General features: G+C 38.0%; 1 protein-coding gene and 1 pseudogene across 2 annotated transcripts in view; both read right to left on the reverse strand.

Moving 5' to 3' along the window:
- Positions 1-18,469, reverse strand: part of LOC104239178 (uncharacterized) — a 52,375-nt gene that overhangs the window by 8,634 nt on the left and 25,272 nt on the right. For both annotated transcript variants that reach the window (XM_009793737.2, XM_009793738.2), the window contains 5 exons: positions 4,654-4,866; positions 2,408-2,968; positions 2,269-2,328; positions 1,800-2,128; positions 1,269-1,692 (listed from right to left, as the gene is read on the reverse strand). In XM_009793737.2, the coding sequence (XP_009792039.1) occupies positions 1,269-1,692; positions 1,800-2,128; positions 2,269-2,328; positions 2,408-2,968; positions 4,654-4,866 (1,587 nt within the window). The remainder of the gene's footprint in view (positions 1-1,268; positions 1,693-1,799; positions 2,129-2,268; positions 2,329-2,407; positions 2,969-4,653; positions 4,867-18,469) is intronic.
- On the reverse strand, positions 7,699-10,242 carry LOC138891288 (DNA (cytosine-5)-methyltransferase CMT3-like; annotated as a pseudogene).

Below are 18,469 nucleotides of genomic sequence, written 5' to 3' on the forward strand. Positions count from 1 at the left end.
TGATTTAATACTGTTAATTATTTAGATGCCTGCCAGACGCCAATGAGATTGTATCCCAATATTTAGTTTTCGTCTTTTTCCAAAAGGGATCATCTGGAGTTACAAGAGATAATAACTTTAAAGAATAAAGGGAATCCTTTATATAATACTAAAAAAACAAAGCCCTTGACCCCTGCTTGACATAGCATACAGATTTCTCTTTGCATAAAAAGGTAGAAATTGAAAAAAGAAGATGAGGACTTAACAGCTTTCAGGTTAGTCAGAGAAGGTTTCGCTTGTTTCGCAACTTCAAAGAAACAAAAGAGTGTTACTCGCTGCTAGTTACTGGCCAAGGAGAAGAAGAGGTTCTTTGGGTTTAGTATGTCCTATTTCTTGCAGTTATTAGTGTTTTTTGTCAGTTAAGACTACATATACAATACATGAGAAACTATCCAATGAACTATTCATGCCATGTCCTCCAAAAATCTCTCTCCTTCCAAGTCCATGCCAGTTAGCAGATCAGCATGGAGAAATAATAAGGATACAGTGTCAACTTTCAAGGAAGCATTATAAGCCTTAAAGAAAAAGGAAATGGGAGACTACGAGAGAATCTCACTACACAGTGTTATAGCACCAAATTGCAAAAATTAAGGGGAACTAAGAGAAGGCAGGGAGTTGATTAACCATATCTACAACAATCAGGGATAACTTGACCAATATGGCAAACTTTGTTGCAGGCACAAGCAAACAAAAAGTATAACATGAATTGACAAATAATACATATCAAGTCAACCCAACCCCAAAACCCAAAGAAAATATGCTACTGAATATATAGGTCATTAGCTTATAAGTATTGGTTACATAATTTTTTTGTCCAAACAGTGAAAGCGATCCTGCATATACATCTAGCAACACTATTATTGATGAGTATTAGCTGAAGAGTTGCAATTCAAAGAACTAACTTGAGCCTCTTCCCCAGAGGCCAGAACTTTGTCATAATGAGGCAAGTGAATGTTGCACCATGTAAAATGATAGACCATGAGGGGACAAGAGTAGACTACTAAAGACATAACATTGAAATAGAGAGATGATTATGTCATGTGACCAATCAGCTGGATAGCAGTTTGAAAAGCTGTGAATAAACAATGAAAGACAGCAAGAACAGCGATGAAACGTTTAACAGCCAGTCAGTCTGAAGCTAAGAGAATTTTCAGCACTGAGAAGTTTCTGAGTAATGCCTCTTCATTTAAAAAATGTAACATATAATTGATAGCAACGATTTAACATACCTGAAGAGCTCGGATAAAAGGTAAGAGGGAACAAGAAGGAAGAAACATTTCAAAAGCTCTGAGCAAAGGAAGGAATAAATGCTGTTCACAAAGCACAGCAACCATTCTAGACAGAGAACCAGCCACTTCATCGGAGTCATTTGAAAGTTTCTCGTCCTGATCAACTTGCTTTTCACATTCCTCTTCAGCAGTCATGTCTTGAATTCTCACATTTCCATCTGCCTTTTGTGCATCAGGCATTGTGAAAGCTAAGGAATGCACTGACACAGGCTCCATGAGCCGTCTACGCTTTGGGATTTTGCGATTATAATGCACTGTATGTGCTTTGGCAGATGCAGGTAGGGAATTAGTTGCTTCCACAGCTGCCACGACATTGTTTGCAATCTGGGAAGCAGCATTATTAACTTTGATGGCTGATGTTTCCCTGAAAAGGATAAAATAGGAAATTACTTTGAAAAACAGTCCATGTAACTGGAAGAAGGTAGAATTTTATTAATTAATGGGGGAAAAAACAGGGATTATGATGGCAACCTTGCTGCAGTTATTTCTAGCCAAACTGTCAGGCAAGATAACGGAGAGACATCTGGAAAACAGGACGCAATTGCAGCCAAAAGTGACCAGCATAAATTCTTTGCTTGCAGGAGAAGAGCTTGTCCAGGCCTTGGTTGCCTCTCGCACTCAGCGATTATTCCAAATAGTTCGGCCGGTGTATACATATTTTCATCTGGAAATGATGTCCCATTCTTCTTTTCTCCTGTATCTGAACTTGAAGAAGAGCTAAATTTCTTCCTTGATTGCATACTCTTCAGAAGTGTTAGTATGTGGGTTTTCAGACGTGCATCACCAAACTCCTTTGATGCCTGACACATAGCAGATAAAGCAAGTGAGACAAAATCATGAGTTAGCAAGTCTTCTCCTTTTTCTATGATAAAACTAAAAGGAGATATATGTAGCAGCAAAGATTCATCAAGGGAAGATGTGATGAGAATAGATAGCTTACAACTTGCATCACTGTCTCCAAGGGGTAGCCTCCAATTTGAGCTTCTGAGAGAAAGCCAACCTGGCAAAAAAAAAAAAGAACACAATTTTCATACCAAGAAAACCATTAAGTTCAGCAATGATGTTTAATTAGCTCATACCCAGTCATTGTCTCTTGCTAATATAGCAAGATATCTCGTGCTCACAGGAATTTGATGCGCCTGACAAAATGTTGTCACCAAATTCCAGTGTTCGCTTGCAGCTTTTTGCTGAGACCTCAATTCAACTCCATCACCATTACCAGTTAACAACCAAGAGCCACACGTAACTCCATCAGCTGATGACGGAAGACTTGCTGTTTCCAAGTGTTGCAGGACAAGCATGAGAGCTCGAGATGGCTGTCTACCACAGGTTGTGAACTGATCACTTTTTTGATTAGCTTGATTGAACCAATCATTCTGGCAATAATCATCTGCCAATCCTCGTGCTAAAGATTCAGTAATATTATTGTCATAAGTATTTGAATGAAATGAAGAACTCCTGGGGGAAGGTTGCTTAAAGTGATTGGAACAAGGGCCGGATTTATTAAAGGATGCTATTCTTCTCAAAGCCGCAACATCAATTTGGAGGGTACCGGGAGATAAACCGCACAACTCCAACAGAAAAGCACAAGATGCCACCAACACTGAATCAGCAAAATGCACAATAGCAAGGGGCACGACCTAAATATAAAAACAACAAATGCTAAGAGGACAATATATCAATATGCTATCATCAGAATGTGAAGCTCTGAGATTTCGTGCATGTACACTTCAGCTTGTTTTATAGAAGTATCTGACACATAAATGGACTATTTCATCACAGCACTCTTTTACTTTCAGTGAGTCATACTCCATCACAAGAGAGAGTGGTCTTCAACTGCACTCCAACCAAAGAGCATGGTATAGAGAAGGTGCATCTTTTAAATGTTTATATTCTTTCAACGTACATTTATCTCTCAGATGATATATTTAGGATAGCTCTCATAAAGTAAATTTTTGTTCCTTTTTTACAAACTTCAAGCATAAATAGAACACTTTATAAGAAGCTCTAATAAAATTAAGACCTAAGACAGAAGATACACAGACTGGAACTATTTGACTCTGTGATTTAATTCAAATAAAACCACCAACTGTTAATATCAGGTAGTTTGACTAACATGCTATGTGACAGAGGTGCAGTAGGTAAAGCATCTTGATGTCATTCGCATGAGCTTTTCTCAAAATTCGTTCCATTTGACAATTGGTTCCTTAAAGCTTTACAATCAGTTGTGATGCTGAAAGAGCAAAAGGACACTTCAAGAGCTGTAGTTAAAAGAGAAATTTTGCTTGTATACTAACAGTGTTTTAAAAGGCCTTTTTGGCATACTCCCGGGGCTCGCCCCTGGGCGGGGCACTTGCAAAACGCTCTGAGGCACACGAGTGGAACTTAGTTCTGTAAGGCTTACGCCCCAAGCGCCCGACTGTACGCCCTAAGCACGCCTAACGCTCAGGGCTCAGAGCTCGCCCAGCAATCCCAACACAAATCATGTCTCAAAAATCCATACACCGTTGTCAAATACCTACATCGTTGACCATCAAATTCTTTCATATATGACTGATCTATGAACCTAAAGATATATGAGGATTAATTTAGAGTAACTCAAATAATGAGTCATAGTATTGAATATTCTATGATTGAGAACATAGTAAAGGTGAACATCATTTGAACATTTCCTATAAATAGACAGCCTGAGTTTATTACTTCGCCATCTGTATTCATGTCTTAATTCTTTGTCTCTCAAAATGATCAAATTTGTATTACTATGCTATTTAAAATCAATTTGTATTTATTCGTGAAGGAGTATTAATTTAAGTTATAGTAGTGATAAAATTTATTGATTATTTACCTTTAGGGAGGTAAAATGTGTAGTATTATAGCATTTTTAAGAAATTGTGATTTTTAATTGTTTGAAAGTTAAGATATTGTAGTTTATTTTCGTCTCATAATAACTTTAACACCACTGCATTATTTATACTCAAATACGTGTACTAGACTTTTTGTTTTCAATGGGCTTCTCTAATCCTTTTAATTTTTTCTTGAACATTTAATTTATTTTTCATATTTTTTAATGTTATTAAGCTATTTTATTTAATTTATAAACTAAAAAATTTAAAGATCCATGGGGCTTACGCCCCATGTCTCTGGGCTTACGTCTTTCTCTGCATTAAGCGAAATGCCTCGTCTCATGCCCCGCCTTTTTAAAAACTGATATTTCCACAGAGATGACTATAAAGGGACAAAAGATGACATATAGGGTTGATACAACTAAAATTAGAAAAAGATGAATGCCAGTTTGGTAATGGATTCAAAAGAAAGTGATCCTTACGGATGAAAGAAACAACTGTTCGCTCTGTGTTATAGGTGAAAGAAGCATCTGCACGTCTGACTGGATGTTTGTTTGTCCTTGCACTGAAGTACCGTGCTGCCCTCTACGTGAACTTTCTGACTTCAACTTTTGAACTCTATTTGAAAGCAGCTGATTAAAAGCTGCCAATGCACGTCCACGATGTAAATGGTGCTCAATTCCAACTCTAGATTCCTAGAGCCAGAAAGTAACATGGATTAGGGACGAAAACAGTTAAAATTAAAAATGGAACCAGGCTACATGAAAGGCAAATTGTGAGCACCTTAAGTAACTTTCAAATTGCATCAAATATATTCCCAACCAATGAATTCTGAATATACCCATTTGGGTGACATTAAAATACAAGAGCAATAAAACCTAGTTATATGCAGATTCTTCAAGTGTTTGTCCACTTGCCCCCACTCAGGAAACAACAATGAATGACATACGGAGTCACCAAGAAACAAAAACACATCGCATGATAAACCTATTTTGAGTTTGACATCACAGGAAAAGAGAAAACAATTCTCAGTTTGCTCTCACCACAGAATATAGTATGTTCTATGCAATGAGAATTACTATGTATCATTTAGTAGATAAAAGATTGAACTTTTCTCTGAATACATCTTTTTTCTTCATCTTCTATGCATAGTTTACTTTTGCTTCTAACAAAGAGCATCCGCATATACTAATTAGATGGAGGATCCATGTCTTTCCTTTGGAAATACATGTTCTATGCAATGAGAATTACTATGTATCATTTAGTAGATAAAAGATTGAACTTTTCTCTGAATACATCTTTTTTCTTCATCTTCTATGCATAGTTTACTTTTGCTTCTAACAAAGAGCATCCACATATACTAATTAGATGGAGGATCCATGTCTTTCCTTTGGAAATCTCACTTTGCTTTTACAGAAAAAGCAATTATAAAGACTGGACACTTAGATGAATAAAAATGTTGGAAGATGACACAATATATTGATATACATTTCTAAAGAATAGAAAAACTTCAGATGAGGAGAAGTTTAAACATTTTGTTCTGGCCCTTTTCGCATGCCACTAATGATCAATAATAATACCTAATAAACATGTCCATAATAAAAGTTGTGTGTGAATCTTCTCAAGTGAACCTCTGTTGTCTCTGATTAATTAATATTATCCAAACATACATTAGCAAGTATTTGGGTCATAGATATCATTGCCATGTCTATCAGGAATAGTATGATGACTATTTCATTTGTATTGCATGTGACATTTGTCCTATGAATGTGCAAGGTGGTCAGCATGCAACATGTCATAAAACTCGTCACTATAAAATAAACTACCAAAGTGAACATTAGAAAGTTCCACCAAAGCTGAAAGGCTTCAAAAAAAGCCAAATGTCTGTTGAGCTTTAAGCACGAATCTGAAATAAAGTGGGGGTTTCAGTGAAGAAAGGCCCAGATGAGGAAAAAAATAATAACAAGCATGTAATTTAAGAAAAATAACTATGTTTACTAACGGTGAGAAATGAAAATAACATGGGAGAAAGAGCGAGAAGTGTATCTCATATGATTCTCCTAAGCTATTGGGTGTTTAAATAGCATATCTACCTATTATAAACAAGGGAAAAAATCAAGACTACGTAATTACAAATAAACAACATCTCCCTAACTGATTCTACACATAATATACACCATTCTCAACACCCCCCTTACCCCCCTCCCCCCTCAGGCTGGTGCATACAAGTCGCGTGTACCAAGCTTGTTAAAAATATAACAAGTTCAAGGGTAAGTTGATCATTTGACTTCATGAAATTTGTGACAATATCACCCAAGGGCATCTTCTCTTTGACAAAGTAATCGTTGATATGTAAGTGTTTAGTTCTCACATGAAACCCTAAGAGCGGCTTGATTATCACATACAAATTCTCACTGAAATTTGTCTAAACTTCATCTCTTTGAGCAACTTTTTGGTCCAAACTAGTTTGCAAGTTGCCACAACCATTGTACGATATTCTGCTTCTACACTAGATCGAGAAGCCACACTTTGTTTCTTACTTTTCCAAGATACTAAATTACCTGCAACGAGAATACAATATTCAGAAGCAGTCTATCAGAAGATGCTCTTGCCCAATCTGCATCAGTGTATACAAAAATTTGCTCATGGCTTCAATCCTCGAAGAGTAATCCTTCCCCCGAGGCTGATTTATATATATTTAAGGAAACGAACAACTGCATCCCGGTGATTATCACATAGAGAGCGTACTCACGACACATACCCAAAAGGCGATGTCCAGTCAAGTCAAAGTGATAACATACCAACCGACCACATATACCTTCCAAGATTATTAAGGGGCTCCTGTGTCCTTACAAAAGCTTAACATTCGAATCCATGAGAGTATTAATGGGTCTACAATATATCATTTTGTCTCTTTAAGAATGTCTAAAGTGTATTTATGTTATGTGGCGACAATTCCTAATTTGGCTGAGCAACTGCAGTGCTTAGGAGATACTACAATCTGCCTAGACCCTTAGTCAAGAAGTGCGGAAAGAGATGCGGCTTCAACTCGAGAATACCATCCTGATCGTTGCCGTTATGAATATACCATTGGTATAAACTACTAACAAATAAACAGATTTGGAGCAGCATGTAGACTGAATATAGAATGATTAGCATTACTACAAGTCGTATCAAACTCCTAAATATCGTGTTGAACTTACCAAACCATGCTCGAGGAGACCTTTTCTTTTAATAAGAAATTAATCAAAATGATTAACCGCTACATACAATTTATATTCATTCATGCCAAAGCAGCTAAGCTGTCAATCTTAATATGACACTAAATGAAACATACAAAAACTCGATGTCTTTTCCACCGTCTCCATTAGCCTAATTTTACAAGTAACAAAAACATAATTTGACACAAAACTTGCGTTGCAAATACTGCTTGAGTAAACTAATGAAAGATTGCAATTGGAATGATCAATCTCAAATTCCTCCAAGAAGTGAATAGCTTGTGTGATGGTCAGATGATTACTTTTAACTTAGAGATTCTCATCAGAACCCAATTCCTCTAGACATAAAAAATTAGGGGGCAATGACAGTAAGAGTTTTTCTCTCGACAATCTTTTCAATGCCACCGCCAAAGAACACCCTAAAGCCCTAGCCACTAGTACTGCAACTGCATTTCCTACTTATATGTACCTTTCTTTTATTGGTCTTGTCAATTTGTAGTAATTAGAGAAACTTTACAGTTGTGCATTGTCACGGATAGCAAGCATTATGTCCTGTTCCGGATATAATATGACCTGATTGTGGGTTCTGCTCTTGTAACAACTATTGGAACAATTACATCCCACCATACACGATCAAATGGATTTGGGGAAGTACCACGAAGAAAACTCATCACATTTTCATGGACCAAAGGCTTTTCAAAAGCATAAATTTTGCTTGTATTATATTATTTGATTTACATACCGAAACTGATCACATTTGAGATTGTTTTTAGCATTTGGATACGATTCAACAGTATTGTCAGCACGAGCACGAACGCCGAGCAAGTTCCTGAAGTTCGCACCTTTTCGTTTGGGAATTTGATATACAAGTCGATAGTCATCTTCATTTATCTAAAGCGGCTGATGATCATACAAAACAGTACCCAATGTCCCATCCCTCCTTAATGTTATGAAGCATTGGAAAGTAGATTTGCGCTCATCGGTATAAAGCATTTCATCCCTTGGCTCATCATTTTCCTCGGGAGAAAGATTTGAAAATGCATCCTTAAAAAGTTCTCTTTAACTTGATTTCAGGCCCTCTCATATGCTACTACATTTAACTCAAATTTGTAGGAATACCACCCCTCACAACTGCGTGGGCAATGGATATTGTGACAATTTCTCTGAAGGAAGAGCACCCTACATGAAGACACGCGCATACAAAATTGTGGAAGTCCATAAGCCCCAGCCACCATCAATCCCATTCGTGCTTTGTCTTTCATCCTAACAAGTCAGCTCAATGCAGATTTTCTTAGGAAACTGTGTGCAAACTTGACCTCCATTAACACAAACCTTGGTTTTAAGAACTCCACGATATCTATGAATATTTCAAGTTGTTTATTTTTCAAATCTTGTAATGGATTCTCTTTATTCTTAAAACGATTAGATCCAAGTATGCCTTGGCAAGGAAGGCCCCACAAATAACGTCTACATCCCCAAGAAATGGCAAAATACTTGCTTTGAAGCCCTTGGTCACAAAGTACTTTATTTTCTTTTTGCATCCATTCTAAGCAATCTATAAGCTCCCAAGTGTTTTCATCTAGGCCATAACCCTTCAAACGTACCTTAAAGTAAAGGCTAAGCTTCTTTATTTCCTTTCGGTCTCCATAGCGAACTTCTAATAGCTCTTCCACCTCAAAATTTTCACCTTCTTCGTCATCACTAGATCTCTCATTCTCATCTCCACCATCATTGTCATAGTCATCATCCCCGTCTCTTACTTTCAACAACGAGTGTGGTGCGGGTATAAGAACAATCTTGATTTTCTTTACATGGCAATCAAGAAGATTGTAATCTTCAATTTCCAAGAAGAACACACGCTTTTTGTCGACAAGCTGGTCATAAGCTTTAAGTATAGTATCCTTGGAATTGTAAAACATTGAGCAGTAAAATACTGTATGCAACCGACAACTTAAAAAAATTCAACAATCTTGTATATATAATGATCTTCACCATCTCCAACCTTTACATATCATCATCCCTAAGATTATATATCTATTTGTGAATCACTGGCTGGGTAAAAAAAGCACTTAACCTAGATTAAGTGATGGAATCACCTTGACCATTTAAGCTCATAGGCCCACCATTAGCTCCTTGCCAATATAACGCTAAGGCCACTGTTATCCAGATTCCGCATCCGGAATAGTATCACTAGAAAACACTCTTGCCATTCACCTATGCAGCTCTTCTCACCTTCTTTTGAGCAGAATGTAATTCCTTCGAGCTATTGCAAACAGTTTTCTCAACCTCTCCATCTTCTACGAAGCCACTTCCACAACTGGATCTGACTTTTCCAATGCATATCGCTTTGACTTTGTCGCCGCTGTAGAAGTCTTTCATTTGCTAGGCATTGTGCAATAGACGCGGTGCGTAGCGCGTTGAGGTATCTGGGGGAGGATGAAGAGGAAATTGCTCGAGACTAATAATATAGGGATATAACCGGCATACAAGACCTTAACTCCCCCTCTGCAACAAAACCAAGTGGTTGCTCCATATATTTTTCATCTTCAATATCGCCATGGAGAGAAGCATTCTTGATATCTAATTGATAAAGAGGCTAATGACGAATAATAACCATAGATAGGAAAAGACAGACACATGTAATTTTAGCTACGGAAGAAAACGTATTACCATAATCAAGCCCAAAAATTTGAGCACAGTCTTTGGTGACGAGACGTGCCTTTAGTAGATTAATTTTTTAACCTTCCAAACTAACTTTGATTGCATCAATCCGCCGCAACCAACAAGAGGTTTACCTGGAGTAGAGAACAAGTTCTCCAGTACGGCAGTACCACTAAAGTATAAAGCAGACATATGATCAATCGTAACCTATCGCTACCTTGAATAAGAGAGAGTTTCACCTATACATTTATGAATACTAATAAAGGACAAGGATGACATAAAGGCATAATGGAGTGACGAAAGACGATGATAATTCAAAGATACATAATTGGGATTAGGATAGAGGAACAAATACTTATTCAGAGAGCAATTGGAGAACTAGGAAGAGACACGTCCGCAATAGGCAAGGAATTTGATGCAAGTTGTGTATCATCTAGATTTGATGTAGAGGGCTTGCTACGATGATAAGTCAGGAGAGATGGGGTTGGAAGAGCTAGTTGAGGTGGAGAAGCTGGTAGAGGATATGAAACAGAGGTACTCAAAGGTACTTGTCACAACCCAAATCCCACCAAGTCGTAATGACACCTAACCTAACCTGCTAAGTAAGCCAACTAACAAATACACAATCTAAACGGAAATCATCAAATAAATATCAATATAAGAATGTGAAAATTAATACAACTATCCCAATGACGGGTAGTACAAGTCATGAGCGACTAAGAATAAGAATACAACTCTGGTACGAAGAAAAATACAACATCTGTTTGCTAACAAAGGTGGGGTACTAATAAGAAAACCAAAAGGTGATATGGGTAAGGCTATTAGTGGGAGCATGAGAGATTTAGATAGAATCTCTGAGAGATGGTTCTGGTAAAGCTTAAAAGATGTCAAGATAGTCAGAACGAGAAGATGTAAAAGAAGGTTGACCTTCAAAGAAAGTGACATTAGCTGACATAAAGTAATGACCTAGGTCAGGTGAGTAACAACGATATTATTATAGAATGAATCTAGACACTTATTATAAAATGAATGTAGACTCTTTCTTGTACATAAATAGCAGATTTGTAGGAATCTCTTGTATTTCTTTCCTTAGTTAGCATCTGATGTACATGTATTTATATTGCTCACCTCTTGGAATGAAAACACAAGTTATTCTTTCTATTTTGTTCACATGGTATCAGAGCGGGTTCTCCGGCTTTACCGGAGTTAGATAGAGAACTTACCGGAACTGTCAGTTAGGGTCAGAATACTTTTGAAGGGTTTGGAATTTGAAGTTTAACCATCTCTCCGACATCGACTTTACATTTTCGTCCAGCTTATGGTGTTTGTTTATCCAGGAAACCTCGGCTGGGAAAATCTCTGACCGTCCCAGGTTCGGTTCATCGTGTCAAGGTTTTGTCACCTTTTCTCTGTTGTGTTCAAATTTTGTTTCCTTCTGTGATTGCCTGATCCTTAGTAGTGAACCAACTTTGTGTGCAAAACTTTGGCCCTCTTTTTTAAAGCTTTGAGATTAATCTGTTGGTTAGTGATTCTTGGTTACTGATTCTTGCACTATTGGCCGGACTTTTGATTGGTTAGATTGGCTCTATTGGAGTTCTGTTTCTTTGTTTCATTGGGTGTCTTTCCTTCGCTATTTCGTTGGATAGTGTTATTCTAATGGAGAACTTTTGAACTTTATTGGCTTTTCTGACATTTATATTGATACTTTGGGGATTTTTGGAAAGATGACCATAAATATTAAGCAAGGAGGAAATAGTGATACAACTTCTAGTCCAACAATCCTAGTTTCGAATGAGTTTCTTGAGTTCCTTCAATATCATAAATCAATTAAGGAATCTTCTCCAGTTACTGCTTTTGCCGGGCCAGATAAGACATGTCTTATCACCTCTTCAAATAAATGGGTGATTGATTCAGGTGCCACAAAACACATGACAGGTAATCCAAATATTTTTTCTAGCTTTCAATCACACAAAGCACCCTCTTCAAATACTGTAGCTGATGGAACAACATGTAGCAGTGTTGGATCTGGAACTGTTAAACCGACTTCCTCTATTACCCTGCCATCTGTATTAAGTCTACCAAACTTGGCCTTTAATTTGATTTCTGTTAGTAAAATCACCAGAGACCTTAATTTCTGTGTAGCGTTCTTTCCCAATCATTGTTTGTTTCTTGATCTTACGACGAAGCAAATTATTGGTAAAGGGTATTTATTTGGTGATCTCTATATCCTTGATGAATGGGAGCCACAGTCTATTGCATGCTCTAGTATCGTGTCTCCTTTTGAAGCACATTGTCGATTGGGGCATCCTTCTTTGCTTTTGTTGAAGAAGCTCTGTCCTCAGTTTCAGAATATTTCTTCATTGGATTGTGAGTCATGTCGATTTGCAAAACATCATCGCATCTCGTTAGGTCCAAGGGTTAACAAGCGAGCTGAGTCATCTTTTGAGTTAGTTCATTCTGATGTTTGGGGACCATGTCCTGTTGTTTCTAAAACTGAACATAAGTATTTTGTCACTTTTGTAGATGATTTTTCCCGAATGACTTGGATTTACTTTATGAAGAGTCGCTCTGAAGTGTTTACTCACTTTTCTGCCTTTTGTGCTGAAGTCAAAACTCAATTCAATGCTTCGGTCCGTATTCTAAGGAGTGATAATGCTAAAGAATACATGTCAGAGTTATTTCAGTCCTACATGAGACAACATGGTGTACTACATCAGTCTTCATGTGTTGATACACCCTCTCAAAACGGAGTTGCTGAAAGGAAGAATAGGCATCTACTTGAGACAGCTCGGGCACTTCTGTTCCAAATGAAAGTTCCTAAACAGTTCTGGGCTGATGCGGTCTCCACGGCTTGTTTTTTGATTAATCGCATGCCATCTATTGTGCTTGGAGGTAATATGCCTTACAGTATTCTTTTTCCAAATAAGTCATTTCCTGTGGAACCTAAGGTGTTTGGAAGCACATGTTATGTTCGAGATGTTCGACCATCTGTTACCAAGTTGGATCCCAAGGCATTGAAGTGTGTTTTTCTTGGTTATTCTCGCCTTCAGAAGGGGTATCGATGTTATTCTACTGAACTTGGCAAATATATGGTGTCAATTGATGTGGTGTTTTCAGAGACTATACCATTCTTCTATGCACCTCCCATCTCTACAAGTCGGGGGGAAGATGAGTGGCTAGTATATCAGGTTACTCGTACTTTGACAGAGCAATCAGATGATGTTCCTTCATCTCCTAGCTCTTCTATCGAGCACCAACCGACTATTGTGCTTTCAACACCTGCTCCAATCGTGTTAGCAAGACCACCAATTGTTCAAGTTTACTCGCGCAGGCGAGAGACAAATGATACGTCACCTGCACCAGTTCCTTTGTCATCTGTTCCTCTTCCGCCTGATCCTCCAGAAGACCTTAACCTTCCCATTGCTTTACGCAAAGGTACACGTACTTGCAAATCCACACATTCTATTGCTAATTTTGTTTCCTACAACCACTTATCCCCCGCGTCTAGATCTTTGATTGCGTCTCTGAACTCTATATCTATACCCAAAACGGTGAAAGAGGCTTTGAATCATCCTGGATGGTCTGAAGCAATGCTTGAGGAAATACATGCCTTAGAGGAAAACCATACTTGGGATTTAGCGAATTTACCTAGTGGAAAGAAAGCAGTGGGATGCAAATGGGTCTTCACGGTCAAAGTTAATCCAGATGGCTTCTGTGGCAAGACTTAAGGCCAGACTTGTGGCCAAAGGGTATGCTCAGACTTATGGAGTGGATTATTCAGACACATTCTCTCCGGTTGCCAAACTTACTTCTGTCCGCTTGTTCATTTCTCTAGCAGCTTCAGAGAATTGGCCTTTGCATCAATTGGATATTAAGAACACATTTCTTCATGGTGATCTTCATGAAGAGGTGTATATGGAGCAACCACCTGGTTTTGTTGCTCAGGGGGAGTATGGAAAGGTCTGTCATTTAAAGAAGTCCTTATATGGCTTGAAGCAGAGTCCCCGGGCTTGGTTTGGTAAATTTAGTGAGGTAGTTCAAGAATTTGGGCTAAAAAAGAGCAAATGTGATCATTCAGTCTTCTACGGGCAATCAACAGCTGGATCTATTTTCCTTGTTGTATATGTTGATGACATTGTGATTACAGGAAGTGACTGCATGAATTTTTCTCTCAAGTCTTTCTTGCACACTAAGTTTCATACAAAAGACTTGGGACAATTGAAATATTTCTTGGGAGTAGAAGTAACTAGAAGCAAGAAGGGAATTTTTCTATCTCAACGAAAGTATATTCTTGACTTACTGGCAGAAACTGGTAAGTTGGCTGCCAAGCCTTGCAGTACTCCAGTGGTTCCTAATTTGCATCTTATGAAAGATGATGGCGAGCCATTTAATGATCCGGATAGATACAGGAGGTTAGTTGGGAGATTAAACTATCTCACTGTGACTCGTCCAGATATTGCTTTTGCAGTAAGTATGGTTAGCCAATTCATGTCCGCGCCCACAATCAAACATTGGGAGGCTTTGGAGCAGATCCTATGTTACTTAAAAAGAGCTCCTGGACTTGGCATATTATATAGCAACCACGGGCATTCCTGCATTGATTGTTTTGCAGATGCAGATTGGGCTGGATCCAAGATTGACAGAAGATCTACTACTGGCTACTGTGTATTTGTTGGTGGAAACTTGATATCATGGAGAAGTAAGAAACAGAATGTTGTATCTCGGTCCAGTGCACAATCAGAGTATAGAGCTATGGCACAATCAACATGTGAGATAATGTGGATACACCATCTTTTAACTGAAATAGGGTTGAAGCATCCTACTCCATCAAAGCTCTAGCGTGACAATCAAGTTGCGCTCCATATTGCCTCAAATCCAGTGTATCATGAAAGAACCAAGCATATTGAAGTTGATTGTCATTTTATTCGTGAGAAAATTCAAGAGAACTTGATTTCCACTGCCTACGTGAAGACAGGAGAGCAACTAGCTGATTTGTTCACTAAAGCATTGAATGGTACTCGAATTGGTTACCTTTGTAACAAGTTGGGCATGATCAACATATATGCTCCATCTTGAGGGGGAGTGTTATAGAATGAATCTAGACACTTATTATAGAATGAATGTAGATTCTTTCTTGTACATAAATAGCAGATTTGTAGGAATGTCTTTTATTTCTTTTCTTAGTTAGCATCTGATGTACATGTATTTATATTGCTCACCTCTTGGAATGAAAACACAGGTTATTCTTTCTATTTTGTTCACAGATATCTCTTCTGAACTCGAATTTACCAAGGAGCACACATTGGAAAGTAGGAGGGGCTAATTTACCTTTACCAATAATTAGGTTATGAACATAACATGTGCTCCCGGAGACACGAGAAAGAATAGAATGACGAAGGGAGGAAGAACGAGTATGCATACCAAATTAACATAACTCATATTTTAAGGTAGATACGTGAGACAAATAGGAACCATTTTTTAAGTTTAGACAAACTGGAATGTCTGAATTGTCTATGAAGTAACTCAGGAGAGTCTGTAACTGGAGTGATCTTGGAAGATTAAGGTAGTACCAGTGAAGACCATATGACTCACGTTTAGTACCAATGATCCATGTCGTAGTGTGATATTGTATTCCAACAAAGTTATTGAGAAAGATAATTGAAAAATTAAGAGACTGCGACAAACGACTAATGGATATTAGATTAAAAGGTAAAACCAAGAACATAAAGATCTGAGTTTAAAGTCAAAAGAAGGAATCTAGCTTGACCTACATCGGTTGCCATGGTATCGGATTCATTAATGGTTGATGAAACAGTAGACTAAGAATAAGAACTAAAAAAGGAAAAATAATAGTTGCCAGAAATATGATATAAGGCTTCTGAGTCAATGATCCAAGGTCTAATAATGGAAGATTAAGGCCTCATTTGTTTTTTTTAAAAGATTAACACGTCTGAGTCAGTATGCACATCTGGATATTAAGATGTGTATTAAAATTAAAACGTCTGAATCTGAATACAGATTTGAATATTTAAGATGTGTATTAATATCTGAATACTAAATGATTAAGACTGTGTATTTTTTTAACATCTGAATGAATAAATTAATTCTTAGTTAAAATTTAATAAATAGAAAATTCCAATAAAATACTAATTAATTTAATATTCTATTAACAAATATTTTTTTAAAATAACATGGTAATTAGTGGTGGTGGTGATGGCTAACGGTGGCGCTTATGGATGCCGACGGGAGGCGGTGGTTGGTGGCGATTTTGGTTAATAGTGGTGGTTTTGGGTAGTAGCTCATGGTGATTGGTAGTGGTAGTTGTGGTTGAGGAAGTTGGTGGTAATTTATAATAGTGGACATTAGCGGCTATGTGTCATGATGGTGTTAAGGTGGGTGGATGGGTGGTTGTGGTTGAGGATGATAGTGGTGGGGTTAGTTGATAATAGTGGGAGTGGCGGGTGGTGGTAGTCGATAATGGTGGGTTTGTGGGTGATGGTAGTCAATAATGATAGTGGTGACGGCTATGGTTAAGGATGGTGGTGGCGTATGAGTATGGTGGTGGTCGATGGTGGTGGTGTAGTGCACGGTGGCAGGTAATAATGGTGGGTGATGGCGGAGGTTAGTAGTGAATATGAATGATAGCATCTTGATGAAATTATGTCTTTCTTATAGATTTTAATCACTCAGACCTATTCAAACCCGTTAAGTGGTTGCGAAATAAAAAAACAAACACATTTAATGATTAAGATCTGAATAATTAAGATTCATACTTAAAAAACAAACGGAATTAATATCTGAAATCTAAATGATTAAGATTCAGACCTCTATTAAGTGCAAACAAATGAGGCCTAAGAAAGGAAAGTTAAGATACACGATTACCAACTTGGAAAACATATACTTTTTGTAAAAATGCCTACTTACGTACCTCCTTGTACTTAAAAAACTCACTATATTACCTGATTAAGATGAAGGAACCTTCTAACAGTTCAAATCACGAGACTTTATACTTATGCGGCCACGGTTTTCAATTCTTGTCAACATAAATGAACATATGTTCTCAAAAATAATAATTTCAGAATGTGTCAAGAATATCTTATAGCGAAGATAATATGATAGTCACTAGACTAAACTAGGAATAAAGTTGTCCTTTGATATGTTGGAATTGTCAATTCGCCAGAAAGCTGGTCGACCTTCAGAGATGGAAAATGGCCTGGCCAGCGACACCTTTCCTGGAGTCTTATCAAATCTTTGTCGGAAAAGGGTATAGTTTGCAAAACTTGATGGATGGGTAAAATCGGAATCAAGAGGCAAGCAACTAAAACAATGGCCGAAAAATGGCTAAAAATGGCTAAAAATGCCCGCATGCATCAGTGGGTGACGCTGGAAAAATAGAATTGCGGGTAGCGAGTGGAGGTATGTGGATGACCCTACGGCAGCAGAAATTTCTACGCTAGGATCGCACGAGGTTTCGACCTTACCGGTGGCACTGTTATATGTGTAGTGCCTCCGGAAAGCAACAACACCTCAGAGCAGTATATGTAGTTGCTGGAAAGGGCTCGGTAACGGGAGTTCTCTCCTGTTATGTCGCTGGTCTACACAATGACTATTTTCTCATGATATGCTCTGGTACCATGAGAGAAATAAATACACGAGAGAAACAAATGAGAAGTTTCACAATGATTCTCCCTAAGCTATATATGGGTTGTTTAAATAGTACATAAACCTATTCTAAACTAGTAAAGAAATCAAGACTGCATAATTTTCTTTTTTCTCATGGGTAAATAAAGACCAACAACAACAAACAACAAATAACAACCCAATATAATTCCATAAGTGGGGTCTGGGAAAGGTAGTGTGCATGCAGACCTTACTCCTACCCTGTGGGGTATAAAGGTTGTTTCTGATAGACCCTCAGAACAAGAAGATGAAAAGAGACAATAGAATCAGAAAAATAAATGGAAAAGTACTAGAAAACTGGAGCGAAAAAATAGTAAGAACACAACACGTATCACTAGCATACGAAAACAAGACACTAACAAACTAGTCTTATACCCCGTACGGAGAAGAAAAACGCTCAACTACCTCCTAACCTACAACCCTAATGCTCGACCTCCACAGGGTCCTATCAAGGGACATGTCCTTAGTAGTTGGAGTCGCGTCATGTCCCGCCTGATCACCTCTCTCCAATACTTCTTAGGCCGCCCTCTACCTCTCCTCATACTCACCAAGGCCAACTGATCGCACCTCCTAACCGGGGCATCTAGGCTTCTTCTTTGCACGTGCCCGAACCATTTAAGCCTCACTTCCCGCATTTTGTCTTTCAAGGGAGCTATGCCCACCTTCGCCCAAATATCTTCATTCTTAATCTTATCCAACCTAGTGTGCCCGCACATCCATCTCAACATCCTCATTTCTG

This window comes from Nicotiana sylvestris, chromosome 5, assembly GCF_000393655.2.
Source record: "Nicotiana sylvestris chromosome 5, ASM39365v2, whole genome shotgun sequence".
NCBI lineage: Eukaryota > Viridiplantae > Streptophyta > Magnoliopsida > Solanales > Solanaceae > Nicotiana > Nicotiana sylvestris.